The 16,652-nt window shown below is 51.3% G+C and overlaps 1 protein-coding gene across 3 annotated transcripts; it reads left to right on the top strand.

Annotated features, from left to right (window-relative positions):
* Positions 1-1,311: 1,311 nt before the first annotated feature.
* Positions 1,312-16,070, top strand: Zbtb4 (zinc finger and BTB domain containing 4). 3 transcript variants are annotated; one of them, XM_051180239.1, is made up of 5 exons: positions 1,312-1,460; positions 9,257-9,341; positions 9,596-9,662; positions 10,021-11,063; positions 11,665-16,070. In XM_051180239.1, the coding sequence occupies exons 4-5, from the start codon at positions 10,030-10,032 to the stop codon at positions 13,565-13,567; spliced, it is 2,937 nt and encodes a 978-aa protein (XP_051036196.1). In that variant the 5' UTR covers positions 1,312-1,460; positions 9,257-9,341; positions 9,596-9,662; positions 10,021-10,029; the 3' UTR covers positions 13,568-16,070. The 3 variants fall into 3 exon arrangements, with proteins under 3 accessions (XP_051036196.1, XP_051036195.1, XP_051036197.1); XM_051180238.1 differs by lacking the exon at positions 9,257-9,341; XM_051180240.1 differs by lacking the exons at positions 1,312-1,460; positions 9,257-9,341 and adding an exon at positions 1,848-2,026.
* Positions 16,071-16,652: the final 582 nt, after the last annotated feature.

The following is a 16,652-nucleotide window of genomic DNA, read 5'->3' as shown; positions in this document are numbered from 1 at the left end:
ATCCCCTGCAGCTGGAGTTAAAGGTGATTGTGAATGACCTGACTAGGATGTTGGGAACCGAACTTTTGGATCATCTTCAAAAGCACTACTCTTTCAGCCACTGGGCAGTTTTCCCTAGCCCTCACTCAGTTCTTGTTTTCCTGATATGAGGTCTTGCCCAAGCTGGTCTCAAATCCACTATGTACCCTGTTCTGTTGCTGCTGTAGTTTAGAAAAAGGGTTGCTGTATAGCTGGTATAGGTCTGAGTGGCTTGGAACTTGCTAGGAAACCTTGAACTTGCAGTGATCTTCCTGCCTTTGCTGCCCTAGTACCTGTACTGTAGGCTTGAGGCACCATGCTCCACAGGGAAAGTTTTGAGAGTTTGCTCCTGTGTCTCCTGATGTGGTTTTTTGTTGGGGTGATGGGTTTTTGTTTGGTTTTGTATTTTTGAGACAGGGGTCTCACTATGTAGCCCTGGCTGACCTGGAACTTGTTGCTTAGACCAGGCTGGCCTCCAACTCACAAAGATCCATCTGCCTCCCCAGCAGCATCAAACCAGACCTCTCCAGGGTTTTAAGCAACACCAGGGAGGAGTCTGTAGTACTGTCCCATTGACCGTTCAGGAATATTCTTATGTATGTTACATTTCCTATGCTTCTTATGTTTCTTATGCTTATGGTGTGTAGCTAGTACAGGAGGTCCACACACTAAGGCCTGTTTATATGCAAGGACACAGAAGCAGGTATTTCCACTGGTTAAGACCAATTCCAAGATCGTTCATGTAAGGCCCCCATTCGGCCAGGTTGGGGCCTTCCTTGCCTGTGGGTCTGGTGAAAGTCGGTAGGCATTCCCGAAAGGGGGTGCCCCAGGACTTTTGCCTTATGAGGATGCTGACTCTGGGTCTATAGGTTCCACTGGGCCCAACTGTGAGTCTACCATGTATGTCTGCGGCCCCGGAGAATGTGTATGGCGTGCGTGTCTGTGGTGAGCAAATGTGCACACGCAGCATGCTCTAGGCGATGTATACCCCTTAGTGAAGAGTGTACAGAGGGAAGGGCAGGCGTGGGGGGGAGTCCTTTCCCAGGGAGTGAGTGGTCTAGAGCAGTACAGCCTGGCCACCATCCCTCAAGGTGTCCACCCTGCGTCCTTCGTCGTTTGTTTCCCTGTATGGGATCCACCGGGCCAAGGCCATCGGACGTCAGAACCCAGTGTTGGTGTCTGCTGCGCTGCGCTGGCTTCCTCTCGGCAGCAGCAGTGGCGCTGGGGGGGGACTGTTTCCGGGGGTGGGGGGGAGGACCGGGGCGGGGGGAGCCGATGATGTCAGTGGCGGCGGCGGCGGCGGCGGGGCTGGGCCGGGGCCGGGCGCTGGGGGGGGCCGGGGCAGGAGCTGGAGCCGGAGCTGGAGGAGGGCGAAACCCGAGTGGCCGGGGGCGGCCACGGTGATGAGCCCGGCCTGGCGGACGCCGCGCCATCGCAGTCAGGTTGGCCCCGGGGCGAACCGGGCAGGGTTAGGGCGGACGGGAGCCAACTACCTTGGCCCCCTCTTTCCGCTGCCCGGCCCCGCGGGGACCCGGGACGCGCCCCGCGACCGCTCCCCTTCCAGGTTGATCTAGGGGCGCAAGGGTTGGGGGCTGGAATAGGCCCCGCCCCCGGGCGCGCACGGCGCTGGGGAGCGACTTAAGGGCGCCCTGGTATGGCGTCCAGAGAGTCACGGAGAGGGGACTTTGTCTCCTGGGGTCGTAGAGAGGGTCGCAATCACTCCACCTAAGAAGGGTTAAATTCTGCAGCCAAATGTCCCCCTCCCTCTGTGGGGCAGATTGGGGGTGGGGTAGGGCGGGTGTGATCCCGGGCAAGCGTTGAAAGCTGCTGGGATAGCGATGGCGTAGGAGCCAAGCAGAGAGGGGGGAGGGGTGGCCCTCTGGGCGCCCCAGAGTTGGGGTGTGCAGGGTGCGCAGTGTAAGCAAGGGCCCGGAACCGCCGCACCGTCGGGGCAGGGTTGTTGGTGTGAGTCTTGGAGATTGTGCCTCCTAAGGTGCTGTGGGGCAAGGTAAACTGCTCTTGGGCACCACTGTTTGCTAGTCTGACACCGAGGGGTCTGCTAGAGCCCTCCCTGTTACATAGAGATAGAAAGGCAGGAGGGGTACTCTTTGGTACAGAATTACAAGATATGGCCTTGTCGCTTTAGGTGACAGATACCTTGTGTGTGGTGTCTGGGATTGTATGTGTAGTTTTGCCAGCATGTGTTTTCTTATAGGTATGTCTTGTGTTGCACACATGACTGTTTATGAATGTTTGTTTATTGTATAACTGGTGTGTGTGTGTGTGTGTGTGTGTGTGTGTGTGTGTGTGTGTTATAGCGGGCACCAGAATGTGCAGGGAGTATGTACCCATTTGAAGAGTGCAGTTGTGGACCTTTGAATCAGAATGTATCATGCCTGAGTTCCATTTCTGTAGTCCTGATGAGGTGTGGTCCAGTTGTGTAGAGGATAGAGGGTAGATGGATTTGTATGTTTGTGATGGGCAAGTTTCATGGGGGCTGCTTGTCTGGAACTCAGATCTACTGATTAGCAGGAGCGTGAGAAACTGAAGCTTGTGGATCAACTGGCGCGGGTGTGAGGGGCTCTGGGCAGGACGTGCAAGATGTGTTTATGGGAACATGGGCGGCCAAGCAAAGGACGGTTGCGTGTTTGCAACATTCTCCACGGGATTCTTTTGTGACGTTGTTTGTGGGAGCCTGTCTGGGCTGTTGGGCAGGGAGTCTAGCTGGTCAGAAAACACTTGGGAGGAGGTGGCGTGACAAGGGCAGTGTGGGCCTCAGACCCAGGAGACCAGTGGAAAGCTTTGTGTGCTTGCCTGCCTTCTGTGTGCTTACATGACGGTGGAGGGCTGCCCAGGAGATGTTATGGCAAGGTTAGGAGATAGATATTAGCCAGAGCAAGCGCAGCGGCCATGAGTGTTGCCTGGTGGCACTGCTCCTTTTGCAGGGTCCCTGTGTTTGCCCCTCACCAGGCATGTCAGGGCCGCAGAGTCCTGGTGCCTACAAGGGAAGTGAGTTTAGACAGAGTGGCCATGTTTATGCAAAGGCCGGGTGTGACTTTTGTCACTAAAATGGAAAAAAGGATCGTGAAGTTTTTAGTCTCCTCCTGCTGCTTTGCCCTCTCTCTTTCTCTGCCCCCCTTTTGAGTATCTCTGACGCACATGGGGCCCTACTCCTGTGACAGTAGAAGGGCTTTGGACAGAATTTGCTCACTAAGCAGATTCTTTGGAACAGGTTTCCTTCACCTCTGGGCCCTTCTGTATAGGTGGGACAGGTGTAAGGCGGGAGTGCTACATGGAACTGGAGTTTTCTGGTACCTCTACATTGTCCTCATTGGGGCATTAGGAGTGTCCTACTCCACATCTGTAAGATGGGTCTGCCGGGTGTTGGTGGCATATGCCTTTAGTCCCAGCACTGGGGAGGCAGAGGCAGGTGGATCTCTGTGAGTTTGAGGCCAGCCTGGTTTACAGAGCAGTTCCAGGATTCCAGGACAGGCTCCAAAGCAATACAGAGAAACCCTGTCTTGAAAAACCAAAAAAAAAAAAAAAAAGAAAGAAAGAAAGAAAGAAAGATGGGGCTGATGACCCGCCCTCCAGATCTTCCAGCCGCATATGAAAGCAGACCCAATGTATGCCAACAGATTAGAGCTGTGGCAGCCCCCATCAGCCCTGCTGCTGCAGAGAATCTCCTGCTCTCAGCTTCACTAGTAACAGTGACCATAAACAGTTGGTTTGCACTAACTGTACAGGCGCTGTTCCCAGGCTTTTATGCACCAGCACTTAACCTGTTCCTCACTCTGACACCCTGAATCCCTCACTGAAACCCCAGAGAAGTTAATCCCTTGGCCCAAGCCACTGGCATAGCGAGACTTCTGTACTTTCTGGACTGTTGGGCATGTACATGCAAATACATATACCACAGTTTCTATAGAACATCTCACTTTCTTTTTTCTTTTTTGAGACAGGATCACACTCTTTAGCCAAGTCTAGCCTCTAATTTTTGGCAAGCATCTTGTCTCAACTTCCTGAATACTAGGATTACAGGCTTGAGCCATCACACCTGGCTTACCAATGCATTTTGAAAAATTATAAAGCTTTATTTTTTATGTGCACGAATATTTTGCTCATCATGTTTGTGTTCCGTGTGTGTGTGTGTGTGTGTGTGTGTGTGTGTGTGTGTGTGTGTGGTCAGAAGACAGTGTTGGATCTTCTGCAGCTGGAGTCATAGATGGTTATGAGCCACGATATGGACACTGGGAATTGAACTGGGACCTCTTCCAGAGCAAGTGTCCTTAAGTGTGAGACATCTCTTCAGCCTTTCACCCATCTGTTTTTGAAGACCCATATTCATAGACAGCGCTCTCATGAGTCCCAGCCAAGGGGGTGAGACTCCGAGTATCTGTGGCTTTGCCTTGTGGATGCTGTCCATGGGGTACTGAATACTGATTAATCAGAAGGAGGGTTGTCCTTGTCTCGTGAGACATAAGGGGCAAAGGACGAGACGCATTTTAGTTCAGTGTTAACAGTTTAGAGGGATGCTGGGAAAAGGTCAAGGAAAGAGTGTTAAGTGTGTGTGTGTGAGTGTGTGCATATGTGTGTGTGTGTGTATTTCATGCATTTGAATGTGTTGTTGGTACAAGTTCCCAGTACACATATAGAGGCCAAGGCAAGGCATTGGTTGTCTTCCTCTATTGTCCTCATTGGCTTGAGAAAGGGTCTGACATTGCCCCAGAATTTGCCACTTTGGCTAGGCTAACCAACCAGTGAGCCCTCCACCTGACTTTGCTGGGGTAATAGGTATAGATCCATACCCCAGTTTTTTATGTGGGTGCTAGGGATTTCAACTCAAGTGCTGTTATTTAAGAACTGTCTCCCCAGCCCTGATTTTTTTTCCCCATTACATTTGTTTATTTGTGTTTGCACACACGCCACCGCGTACATGTGGAGTTCACAGGACAGCTTGCAAGAGCTCGTTCTCTCCTTCTACCATGTGGATCCTGGGGATTCAGTTTCCAGGCTTGTGGGGCATTGTTTATACCCTATGAGCTATCTTGCCCTAGCTTTTGTGTTTTTTAAGACAGAGTCTCAATATGTAGCCCAGGGTGGCCTTGAACTCTCTGCAGTCCTTCTGAGTGCTGGGATTACAGGCATGAGCTATCAGCCCTGGCGTCCAAAGACCATTTTCAGCCCAGGAGTCACACTAAACTGCAGTTAGTGCTAAGGACTCTCAGTGGAAGAAAGCAGGGTGGAAGAGATAAACCTATGAGCAAGTAGATAGCCTGTAGTCCATTGCCTTGACCCATGTGAGTGTTAACAAGGGACTTGAACTAGATTGGCAGGCAGAGGGGCTTGAGAAGGCTTGCAGGTCATTTCCATGCAATTTCAGCTGGACTTGGTGACTGCTGGATTTGGAAGCAAGGGAAAAGGTGGAGTCAGATGTGACACAGTTAACACAGCACGTGAGAGTTTGTGTGGTCATTTATGTAACCAGCTGGCTTGCTATAGGCTCTTCAGGGCAGGATTCAGCCTCTAGGGTCATCCAAGCCTGGATTCAAATTTTGGCTTTTACTTACAATCTATGTGACCTTGAACAAAGCTTATCCTCTCTGAGTCTCAGTTTCCTTTTCTGTAAAATTGGGCGATTATAAATACCTACTGTGACTATTGTGGGTGGCTTCAAGGATATAATTAAATGAGACGATGTATATAGCGCCTCTAGGAATGTATCAGGCGAACTGTGAGTGTCTCAAACATCAAGATATGGTCTTCCTCCTCAGCTCCAAGGATGGCTTCTTTTTTGAGAGAAGAGACTCCAGAAAGAATAGTTTATTTGTTTTAGAAAAGTTCCATTATACAGCCAAAAGTAACCTCCAGAGTGCTGAGATTAAAGGCTTGTGCCACCAACACAGATTCTTTCACGTACCAAAACCCTGCCATTCTGCCATCTCTCATCATTCTCCGGGCTGAGGTGTGACCCAAAGCCATGCTGGGGAGTTTTCCTACCCTTGTGCTGTACCTTCAGCCTATATTTTTTTTAACGTCTCATTATGCACTAGGCACTGTTCTAAGAACAAGAAACTTGAGTAAACAGCATAGTCAAAAATTCCCACTCCTGCTCTCCTTGGAGCCCACATTAGAGATAAATGAGCAGTGTGTTTTACTAAGTGACACAGGAGAAATGCATGGACTGGGAGATGTGAAGTTTTGAAAAGTAGGAAGGGGCTATGGAAGGCCCCTAAGCCAGGTGACTTGAGTCAAAGCTTAAGGGACACAGAACAGAGATATGAGGGGCTCTGGAGAAAAGAACCCAGATGGCAGAACAGCCAAGGATGCAGCACCCTGGTGTATGTGCTCAGGGGCACCTGAGGTTGCTCAGTCAGTTAAGAGTAGAGACATGTAGGCCAGTGACAGGGTGCTTTGCTAGCATGCTTGAAGCCTTCGGTTCAGTCCCCAGTTACACACACACACACACACACACACACACACACAGAGAGAGAGAGAGAGAGAGAGAGAGAGAGAGAGAGACAGAAACAGAGACAGAAAGAGGGGACAAACAACTTTAAAATCACAGAACCACCAAACTCATCCTTTCAAAATTGTTTATTTACTTAATGTATATGAGACATGCATGCATGTCTAGGTACCATATACCAGTCTGCTGCCCATGGAGGTCAGAAGAAGGCATGGGATTCCCCTGGGACTGTTGTAAATTGTCATGTAGGTGCTGGGAATTGAACCTGGATCCTCTAGAAGAGCAGGCAGTGTTCTTAACTGCTGAGCCATCCCTCCAGCCATCCACCAAACTCACCTTGAAGCCCAAATTCTGCCTTTTTTCTTCATCCCTTTTTTTGTTTTGTTTTTTGAGACAGCGATTCTTTGTAGCTTTGAAGGCTGTCTTGGAACCAGGCTGACCTGGAGCTCACAGAGATCTACCTGTCTCTGCCTCCCAAGTGCTGGGACTAAAGGCGTGCACCACCAACACCTGACCTTTTCTTCATCACTTTCCTCACCATTTTCCAGGGCTAAGTTCCAAGATTAGGCACAGTCATCCCATAGTATCCACGAGAGAGTGGTTCCAGAGTGCCCCATGGATATTGAAATCCTTAGGTTCAAGTTGTTTATATAATTATAAAATGTTGTATTTCTATAATCCCAGCACTGGGGAGGTAGAGACAATAAGATCAGGAAGGGGTTTAAGACCATCCTTGATCAGTTCAAGGTCAGAGCTATATAAAACCCTGTCTCAGAATAAACAAAATGGTGTCATAGTTGCTGTTATCTCTACTTAAAATGTTTAATGTCACATAAATTCCACACAAGTAGTTTTGGGAGTTTTGTTTTACTTTGCTTACTTGGATTCATGTCCCACCACACCTGTTTAAATAATTGTCCTATTGTGTTGTGTAGAGACTAATCCCAAGAGAATAAAGTCTGTGCGTGTTCAGTAGAGGAGCAGCATTTTGGAATACTATTGATCCCTGGTTGGTTGAGTCTACCAGTTATTAGCTCATTTTATTTTTATCACCACCCCACATGGTGGGAACTATTTATCACCCTCTCCATACAGACAAAGAAACTGAGATAAAGGTTAAGTAACTTTTCCCAGATCACAGATGTAGCTAGTGTCTTCATCTGTGATCTAAAGTCCAAGGGAGTTAGCAGCAAAGCCAGGAACAGATCACCACATCATTACATTCCCTTGACCTGAAGATGAATCTGTTTAACCTCTTCTCAGTCCCATACCATGGCAGTCCACACACAGGTACACGTCTGGAGTCACCCATCTCATAGCATTTGGTGCAGGTGGGCAATGCTGGCTGGCCTCTAGTGAATGGGGACTTGAATCCAAGTGACTTTGCTCATCTTTACATGGCTTCCTGGGAGAAGGAGCCACCTAATTTTCACAAAAATTCTAGGTAGGCTAGCAGTGTTCCCGCAGAGACTGTTAACATCCTTTTCATGGTATACTGAAGTCACTGGAGGCTTTAAAGCTGAACTTTATATGGTCAAATCCCAGCCTAGCTACTAACTGGTTAGACAGCCTTGCACAAGCTTCCTAGTGTGCCTGCGACCCTATCATCTTAAAGCGGAGAGGCCCATGGCAAGTGACGAGGAGAAATGAGATAGTGCAGATGCAGTTCTGAGGCCACCGTGGAAGGGAGTAAGCGGCAACGACTACAGACAACAGGTGAGGTGGCACTCTGTCCCCAGAGCTCTTGCCACATCCACAATGCAGCAACACATGGGCCAATGCTTGGAACTCTTGTTCTGTGCCTGGCACGGTGGTTACGACTTTGGATTACTGTCCTGTTTACCACTTTCCTTCTTGCCCAGAACAGGAATCCGAGCCATCTCTTAGGGAACATGATGTGAGGTGTTGCCTTTAGTTGAGGTAACATAGGTAATCAATAAGAAAGGAGTATTTGGGGGGGATAATGAAAATTAGACCAGGTGCCTCTGTTGTGGGACACTAATGAAGATATGTGTGACCCATGCATGGCATATAGAAGGGGCCAGAACTTCTTGGCTCCATTGAGGGTGAATGAGAAGAACCCAAGCAGTCTCTACTCATTACCAGCCATGTGACCTTGGATAAGGGATGTGCCTGACTGGAACTCAGATCCTCAACTGAAAAACGGGAAACTAAGACTTGCAGTGCCCAGCACTGCTGTGAAGTGCCCTCACTTGTGATTACCACAGCTCACATTTGCGTTGCCTACTGTTCCATTTGGATGAACCTCTCTCAGCAAGAGGTGTGGAAGGGATAAAACCACCACCAGCTTTTTGTTTGTTTTCTGAGAGACAGGGTTTCTCTGTGTGGCTTTGGAGCTTGTCCTGGAACCCACAGAGATCCACCTGCCTCTGCCTTCCGAGTGCTGGAACTAAAGGCATGCACCACCAATGCCAGACTCCCACCATCAGCTTTAAAGACAAAATCCACAAAGCAAAGGTCTCAGAGTAAGGAACAGGACTTGAAGCCCCTCCCTCTTGGTCTGGTTTACCTTCCTGGTGTCTGCTAGAGACTAGAGCAAGCAGGCACATCTGCGTGTCCATGGTCACATGGTACTTGGGCTAGAAAGGCCCCACTAAGGTTTTGGGGTCTGTGATGTATATGAGAAGGCACACTCCTAATGTGAAAATTAAACAGGTTAGAATGGGAGAAAAAAAAGAGCTCCATTTTGATATGGAAAAAAATCCACTTGTAATAAAAAAAAAAATGCAAATCTTTGATCTCTTCAAGTCTCAAGATTGGGCCAAACGGATTAGAGTGATCTGAGGCTGTCCTGAACCTGTGGGGTTGAACTGTGTTGCTGTGTCACATTGAGGTGAACGGAGCATATGCAAATTATCTTGTTGCTGTCTTTCTCAGGGCCAGCAGAGCTAGGCTCAGCGATAATCTGTGTGGCCTCCTTGGTCTGATTGGATTTAGCCAAATAGCTTGACAGGCTCCTGGGAGGGAGCAGGGTTTTCAGAGCAGGTGTGTGTCTGTGACTTCGGTGTACTGATGCCCATGCCCCTTGCCTTGTAAGGACCCCATCCTGCCTCCTTTTGATTTCTGACACAATCCGTTTCTTTGCAGAAGGAAAAGGCCAGGCTGAAGGAACTTGCTGAGCCGCTACTCTGCTCCATGTTGGCTATGTTCTCAGGTGAGAGGGGCTGGGAGACCTACAGCCAGGAAAGGGTAGATGTAAGGAAGGAGGCCAGCAAAGGCAGCCATTTTGTCCAGTACTGAAAAATGGTTGGGTGTGGAAAGTGTCCCTTCCATTGCTTACTGTGATTCTGGAGGTCATGACCACTTGACCTTCACTATGACCTGAGGTATCCCTGGTCTTTTCTGGCCCAGATGTTAGACTTACTGGTCTTGGACATTGGTTTGATTCTGGGTGGCTTCTGTAACCTGAGTTATTCAGCCTCCCACAAGATTCTGACCAACCTTTAACTCCATTCATCTCGAAGAGTCTCTGAGACTCTCCCTGGCCTCTTCCCCCCTCCCCCCGCGTCTAGGCTGGCACCATGCCACCCCCTGCAGAGGTGACGGACCCGTCCCATGCCCCTGCCGTCCTGCACCAGCTCAATGAGCAGCGGCTCCGCGGACTCTTCTGTGACGTCACCCTCATAGCCGGAGACACCAAGTTCCCTGCTCACCGCAGCGTCTTGGCTGCCTCTAGTCCCTTCTTCAGAGAAGCCCTACTAGCTTCAGCTCCACTGCCCCTCCCACCGATTGCTGGTGGCTCAGCTCCCAGCCCTGCAACCACCACAGCTGCCTCTTCCTCTTCTCCCCGCTCCTCTCCCACTCCAGCCCCTCCTCACTCTTCATCCCCTCCACGGGTCCTAGAGCTGCCCGGGGTCCCTGCAGCTGCCTTTTCCGATGTCCTCAACTTCATCTATAGTGCCCGGCTTGCACTCCCTGATGGGGGAGGGGATGGGGCAGCTGTGGCAGAGATTGGAGCTCTCGGGCGACGGCTGGGTATCTCCCGCCTACAGGGCCTGGGGGAAGGAGGTGATACCTGGGTACCTCCTGCTCCAACTTCCCTGGCCACCTCACAGCCTAAAGAAGACAGTTTGGGGCCAGGGCCTAGACCAGATGGCGAGTGGGAGGGTGACAAAGCTGAGACCCAGGCTCTTGACTCACAACCCTCCTTACCCCGGCGGCCCTTTCCCTGCCCTCGATGTGGAAAAAGCTTCATCCATCCCAAGAGGCTGCAGACACATGAAGTTCAGTGTCGACGGGGGTCCAACACTCGGGGATCTGCAGGCCTGGGAGCTGCGAGCTCCGGTCCTGGGGGCCCTGCAGGAGTGGATGCCTCAGCCCTGCCACAACCAGTGGGCTTCAGAGACGGCCCTGAGCACGTGGTGAAGGTGGTGGGCGGCCATGTGCTCTATGTGTGCGCGGCCTGCGAGCGTTCCTACGTGACCCTGTCCAGCCTGAAGCGGCACAGCAATGTACACTCATGGCGGAGGAAGTACCCCTGTCGCTACTGCGAGAAGGTGTTTGCCCTGGCTGAGTACCGCACCAAGCACGAGGTGTGGCACACGGGAGAGCGCAGGTGAGTGACCTCAGGTGAACAAGGGAGGGGTGGGCAGAGTGTGGGGTCTGGAAAGCCATGTATCCACACTGGGTGTATCCACACTGGGATCTGCTCTTGTCCTGGTCCCAGCTCACTGCCCCACTTGCCTCCTTTCAGCCCCAATTGCCTTACTAGATGGCAGCATCTTGCCTGCCCCTCCAGGCTATGGGAAAAGTTAGGATGGAAAGGGAAGTTTGCCCTCACGGGAGAGGAGTGTGGGAACACAGGCCTGCCTCCTGGGACTCAGAACACACAGAATAGCACCCTTAGCATCTTCTTCGTGTCCTTTGTACCACAGGAGGCATTTGGAGGGCTAAACGATGTGACTGTTCCTGTTTGGCAACAGAACAGCTGAGGCTGAGAGTTGGAGCTAGCCAGAGGCAGGGTGCTGAGCTTGGTCTAGGTCTGCTCCAGAGGCTAGCAGGGACAAGCAAGCAGCAGGAAGGAAGGATATCAGGTGCTGGGGGGTGGGGTTAGAAGTTTGAGGGCTACAGATGACAGGGCAAGATGAGGTCCTGCCTTCAGGGCCTCTAACTCAAGTGGCTCTGTTCCTGCCCTATTCCCTGCTGTCCTGGCCCAGGTACCAGTGCATCTTCTGCTGGGAAACCTTTGTCACCTATTATAACCTGAAGACCCACCAGCGAGCCTTCCATGGCATTAGTCCCGGCCTCCTAGCCAGTGAGAAGACACCCAATGGAGGCTACAAGCCCAAGCTTAATACCCTCAAGCTGTACCGCCTGCTCCCCATGCGGGCAGCCAAGCGGCCCTACAAGACCTACAGTCAGGGAGCCCCTGAGGCCCCCCCTTCTCCAAGCCTCCACACACAAGCCCCTGCAGCAATGACAGCCAGCCCCCCACCCCTACCCCCGCCTGCCCCAGAGCCTGGCCCGCCCCACTCTGTCATCACCTTTGCTCATCCAGCTCCCTCTGTCATTGTCCATGGAAGTAGTAGCAGTGGTGGGGCCGGGGGTGGTCCAGCCAGCACAGCAGGGTCCCAAGCTGCCTCAGTCATCACTTACACGACTCCCCCAAGACCCCCCAAGAAACGAGAGTACCCACCTCCTCCCTCTGAGCCTGCAGCAACACCCACCAGCCCAGCCACGGCTGCAGGGCCAGCCTCAGCCACAGAGGAGGCCAAGAGCCGGAATCTGCGGGCTGGGAGAACTCTGACTTACACAGCCAAACCTGTGGGTGGGGTCAGCGGGAGTGGGGTGTCCCCCACGGGGACAGGCCGAGGCTCCTCTCAGCTTCAGGCTCCACCTCCACTGTGTCAGATCACTGTGCGAATTGGGGAGGAAGCCATTGTCAAGCGTCGCATCTCAGAAACTGACTTGCATCCTGGAGAGCTGAGTGGAGAAGAAATAGAGGAGAGTGAGGAGGAGGAGGAAGAGGAGGAGGACCAGGAGGAGTCAAAGGCTGGAGGGGAAGATCAGCTCTGGAGGCCCTACTACTCATACAAGCCTAAGCGCAAGGCTGGAGCTACTGCCAGTGGCCTTGGTGGCGCCAGTGGACTGCCCCGAGGACGGAGACCACCACACTGGAGGCAGAAACTGGAGCGAAGGGCCTGGGAGGAGAACCCATCAGTGGAGGGCCCAGGAGGACGAGGTCGTGGTGAGCGGAGGCACCGTTGCGGAGACTGTGCCCAGACCTTTGCCACCCTGAGGAAGCTGAGAAAGCACCAGGAAGCACACAGCGGGGAATCCCACGGCTCCAGGACTGGGAAGAGGTCTTCCTCCCGATTCACCTGCCCACACTGTGCCAAGGTGTGCAAGACGGCAGCTGCCCTGAACCGACACGTGCAGAGGCATGCTGTGGAGCGGCCTGGGGGCACTCCCACACCTGTCATTGCCTATTCCAAAGGCAGCATTGGCCCCAGACCCAGTGATGTCAAGGAGGAAGCCCCCCAAGAGATGCAAGTATCCTCATCAAGTGGGGAGGCAGGCGGTGGCAGCGCTGTTGCCGAAGCTCCTGAAACTGCCTCACTCCAGGACCCGGTCATCTCTGGGGGTGAGGAGCCCCCAGTAGCAGGTGGGGGCAGCTATGTGTACCCACCTGTACAGGAATTTCCCCTGGCCCTGATAGGAGGCGGCCGGGAGCCCGGAGGTGGCAGAGGAAAAGCTGGGAATGAGGGGCTAGTGGGAGCTTCTGATGGAGACCGGATGGAGGGGATGGGGGCCGCCAAAGTCACCTTCTACCCTGAACCCTACCCGCTCGTCTATGGCCCCCAGCTTCTAGCTGCCTACCCTTACAACTTCAGCAACTTGGCTGCTCTCCCAGTTGCTCTCAACATGGTCCTACCTGATGAAAAGGGTGGGGGGGCCCTCCCCTTCCTACCAGGGGTCTTTGGCTACGCAGTGAACCCTCAAGCAGCACCCCATACTCCACCAACCCCACCTCCCCCAACTCTTTCTCTGCCAGTTCCCCCTAAGGGAGTAGGGGAACCGGCAGGGGTTGAGAGAACCCAAAAGGGAGATGTGGGGTGAGCACTAAGGCCAGGTCCCCCTTTCACCAGATGCCACCCTTCCTGAGCCCCTCATCACTATCAGCTCCCTGGCCTCCCTGCCCCTTGGGAGCCCCATCACACTAGTGCAGGGATTGGGGGCCCCTGAAGCTCAGGAGTCAGGCCGCTTTGTGTGATTGTAGTCTCCCCCACCCCCTAAGAAGGGGTTTTTGGTGGTTCCCCTCTCCATCTTTTCCAGGGAATGGCTCCTGTGAGGGGTAGAGCCAGCTCCCATCCCTTCTCCAGCCCTTGGGGCAACTGAGCAATATACTTACTGAATCTACTCACAGCCCCACCCGTTCTGAATGTCTAACCCGCTCCCCTGATTTGCAAACCTAGGGGGACACCATCTCTCTCACCTAATGATGCCTGCTGTTCTGAAGCTTCCTTTAAGCCCCGCCCTAGATGCTTCCTAGCACATTCCATTCTCTATGGCCCAGGGCCTGGACCAGACCATTGTGATATCTGACCCACCAGCCTGGAAGCATGGCTTTGGTTTCCGTTCTTCCCAAGGGTGGGTTTCTCTGTCCTTGTTTCATATTACGATGCCATGCTTCCTTGGCTTCCAAGCCTTTGGATCTTCCATGTTCCTTCCTGTGCTCCTAGACTTTGGAGATGCCCTAACCCAATCCAGGTCAAAAGGAGATGGGAGGTGTCCTGTGGCTGAGCACTTTTTCAATACAGGGCAGGGAAATCTTGGGCCCTACCTTTACCCCCAAATCCAGTGACTCCAGATTCTTCCAAGACAAAGAGGTGAATAGATCCTATCTCTTCTGGCCTTTATATGTGGCTTCTTTGGGGCTAAACCAAACTTGAGCACCAGGTATGAAGAGAATCTACTTCCTCCCTGCCAGTCCCTCACTATGGTTTCTTCTAGATTAGACCAAATAGCCAGAAAATTGCTGGGGGTTTGATGTGTGGGCAAGCCCAAGATTTGCACATTACCTTCCACCCCTACCTTTACCTGTCTCCTTAGTGTCACTGTCCTCATCAATCACTCCAGATGGTTTCAAGGGAACCATCTTCCTCTTCTGGTGGGCTTTGGGGTATCCCCACCAACTCTGCCTCCAAAATAGCACCTTATACCCCATCTTTGACTCAGTTCCCCACACCCAAAGATCCCAGCCTAGGAATGGGGTGCAGGGATTTCAAATAGTCCCTAATCCCTACTTTGCACTAGTTAACCCTGGTCAGGGTCCCTATGTTTCCTTCCAGCGGGGAAGATTAGGAAATGCTTGTTCCTATTTCTTGTTGAAAATGGGGCCTCCCTAATGTGTGATTAGATGGGTATTTCCCATATTACCCACCCCAACCAGCTCACGGGGAGAGCCAGTTTCGGGGAGCAAACCTGATGTGGGAATTAGAGGAGTATGACTTTAAAAAGGAGAAGACTGTTTAAATCAAAATGACAGTCTTCCTCTCGGCTACTGTTTTCTGAGGCCAAGATGGCGCCCTCTGGCCTACTGTGAAGAGGGTAAGGCCATGGCTTTCCGAGGGAGGTGAGTTTGGAAAGGCCAGGAGCATCTCCCTGCCCCCTCCTAACCTCCCAGGCCATAGGAAGGGGGAGGTTTTTGACAGGCTTCCTGAATGTTAATCGGAGGGAGGGGTCACTCCATTCCTCCTCTGCCTCTTTGCACTTTTCTTGGTCTTGGCCACAGCCTGAGTGAAGAATTTCCTACTGAATGTACCAAGTTCCAGTTTTTAAGAGGGAAAAAGTTTCAAACAGGGAAAAATTAAAAAAAAAAAAGAAAAAAAAGAAAAAGATAAAAGAAAAAAAATCACTAAAAACTCCCATAAATCTTGTTTCTGGCACTTTAGAAAAAACTGCAAAAAAAAAAAAAATACGTAATAAAGAATACATATATATATCTACACAAATTATATATATAAATATATCTATATATACAGCGGAACCACAAGAGAGGCTGAGGAAGGCCTGAAGGCAGGGGTAGATGCAACAGCCCCTGTGCCCTTCACCTGCACTCCCCTGAGGGAGTCAGGAGAGTAGAAGGGATGAAAGTGGACTGTGGGATTTGAATTTCAGAACACATCAAAATTCTAAAACCACGGACCTTTTGGAAGAATTGAGATTATAAGTGTTTATTTTTTATTTCAATATGGGTGAGGAGAATAGCTTCCAGAATTTGGCAACAGAGTTGTGGCAAAGCAAAAACTTAAAAATATGTATTTGAGCTGGAAGGTTTCAATATTGTGAGTTTCAGGTATTGGAAATTTGAGATTTTGCAATTTTGTCATTTGAAGATGATCAAGTCTTGTCAGTTTGTGCCCTTCCCCCCATGTTCCCTGGGAAGAAGGGGGATAGCGTGGGAGGCCACTGGTTCTGAGCCACAGCACGCAAGATTTAGAATTCTAGACTCTAGCTCCATATGTAGTGAGGACCCAGATTTAGAGAAACTGACCATTATTTATCTCCAGATTTGTGTGTGTTTCCAATCCTCTAGGCCAATAAACCAACAAGACAATGACTGCTTACGGTGGGATACCAGGTGCGCTTATTTGTGTGACTGGCGGGTCTGGGGACAGGTATTTGCTTTCCTTGCTCCACAGGGACCCTGAGACCTGTAGTCTTGTTCCACTTGTGTTGGTGTGAGGTGGAGGTGTCGCCTCCAGGTGCTTCACTATAATTGTATAGCCATTAGAGTCCTGTTCACTTTGACCTGACCTCCAGGTAGAGACATAATTCAGGAGCTGGGGATGTAGCTCAGTTGAGTGCTTGCCTAGCATGCAGGAAACCCTGGGTTTGTTTCTCGGTCCAATATGGTAGCACATACCTCTAATACAAGCACTTGGGAGGTGAAGGCAAGAGGGCCAGAAGTTTAGGGTCATCCTCAGCTACACATAAGAGTTCCAGGCTAGCCTGAGATTCACAAGGTCCCTTGTGAAATGCAGTGACCCCTCTTTAGAAACACCCTCAATGAGTACAAGTGTTAGATTCAAGTCTTCTGTTCCCAGAATAACCTTTGCCTTAAACCAGGTCCAACTCTTTGTAGTTTGAAGGTCACTGGGGCAGCAGCTGTATCATGGCCATTAGAGTTCTTCTTCCACTG

Source organism: Phodopus roborovskii, unplaced genomic scaffold (assembly GCF_943737965.1).
Source record: "Phodopus roborovskii unplaced genomic scaffold, PHOROB, whole genome shotgun sequence".
Lineage (NCBI taxonomy): Eukaryota > Metazoa > Chordata > Mammalia > Rodentia > Cricetidae > Phodopus > Phodopus roborovskii.
This window is presented reverse-complemented; position numbering and strand designations above follow the sequence as displayed.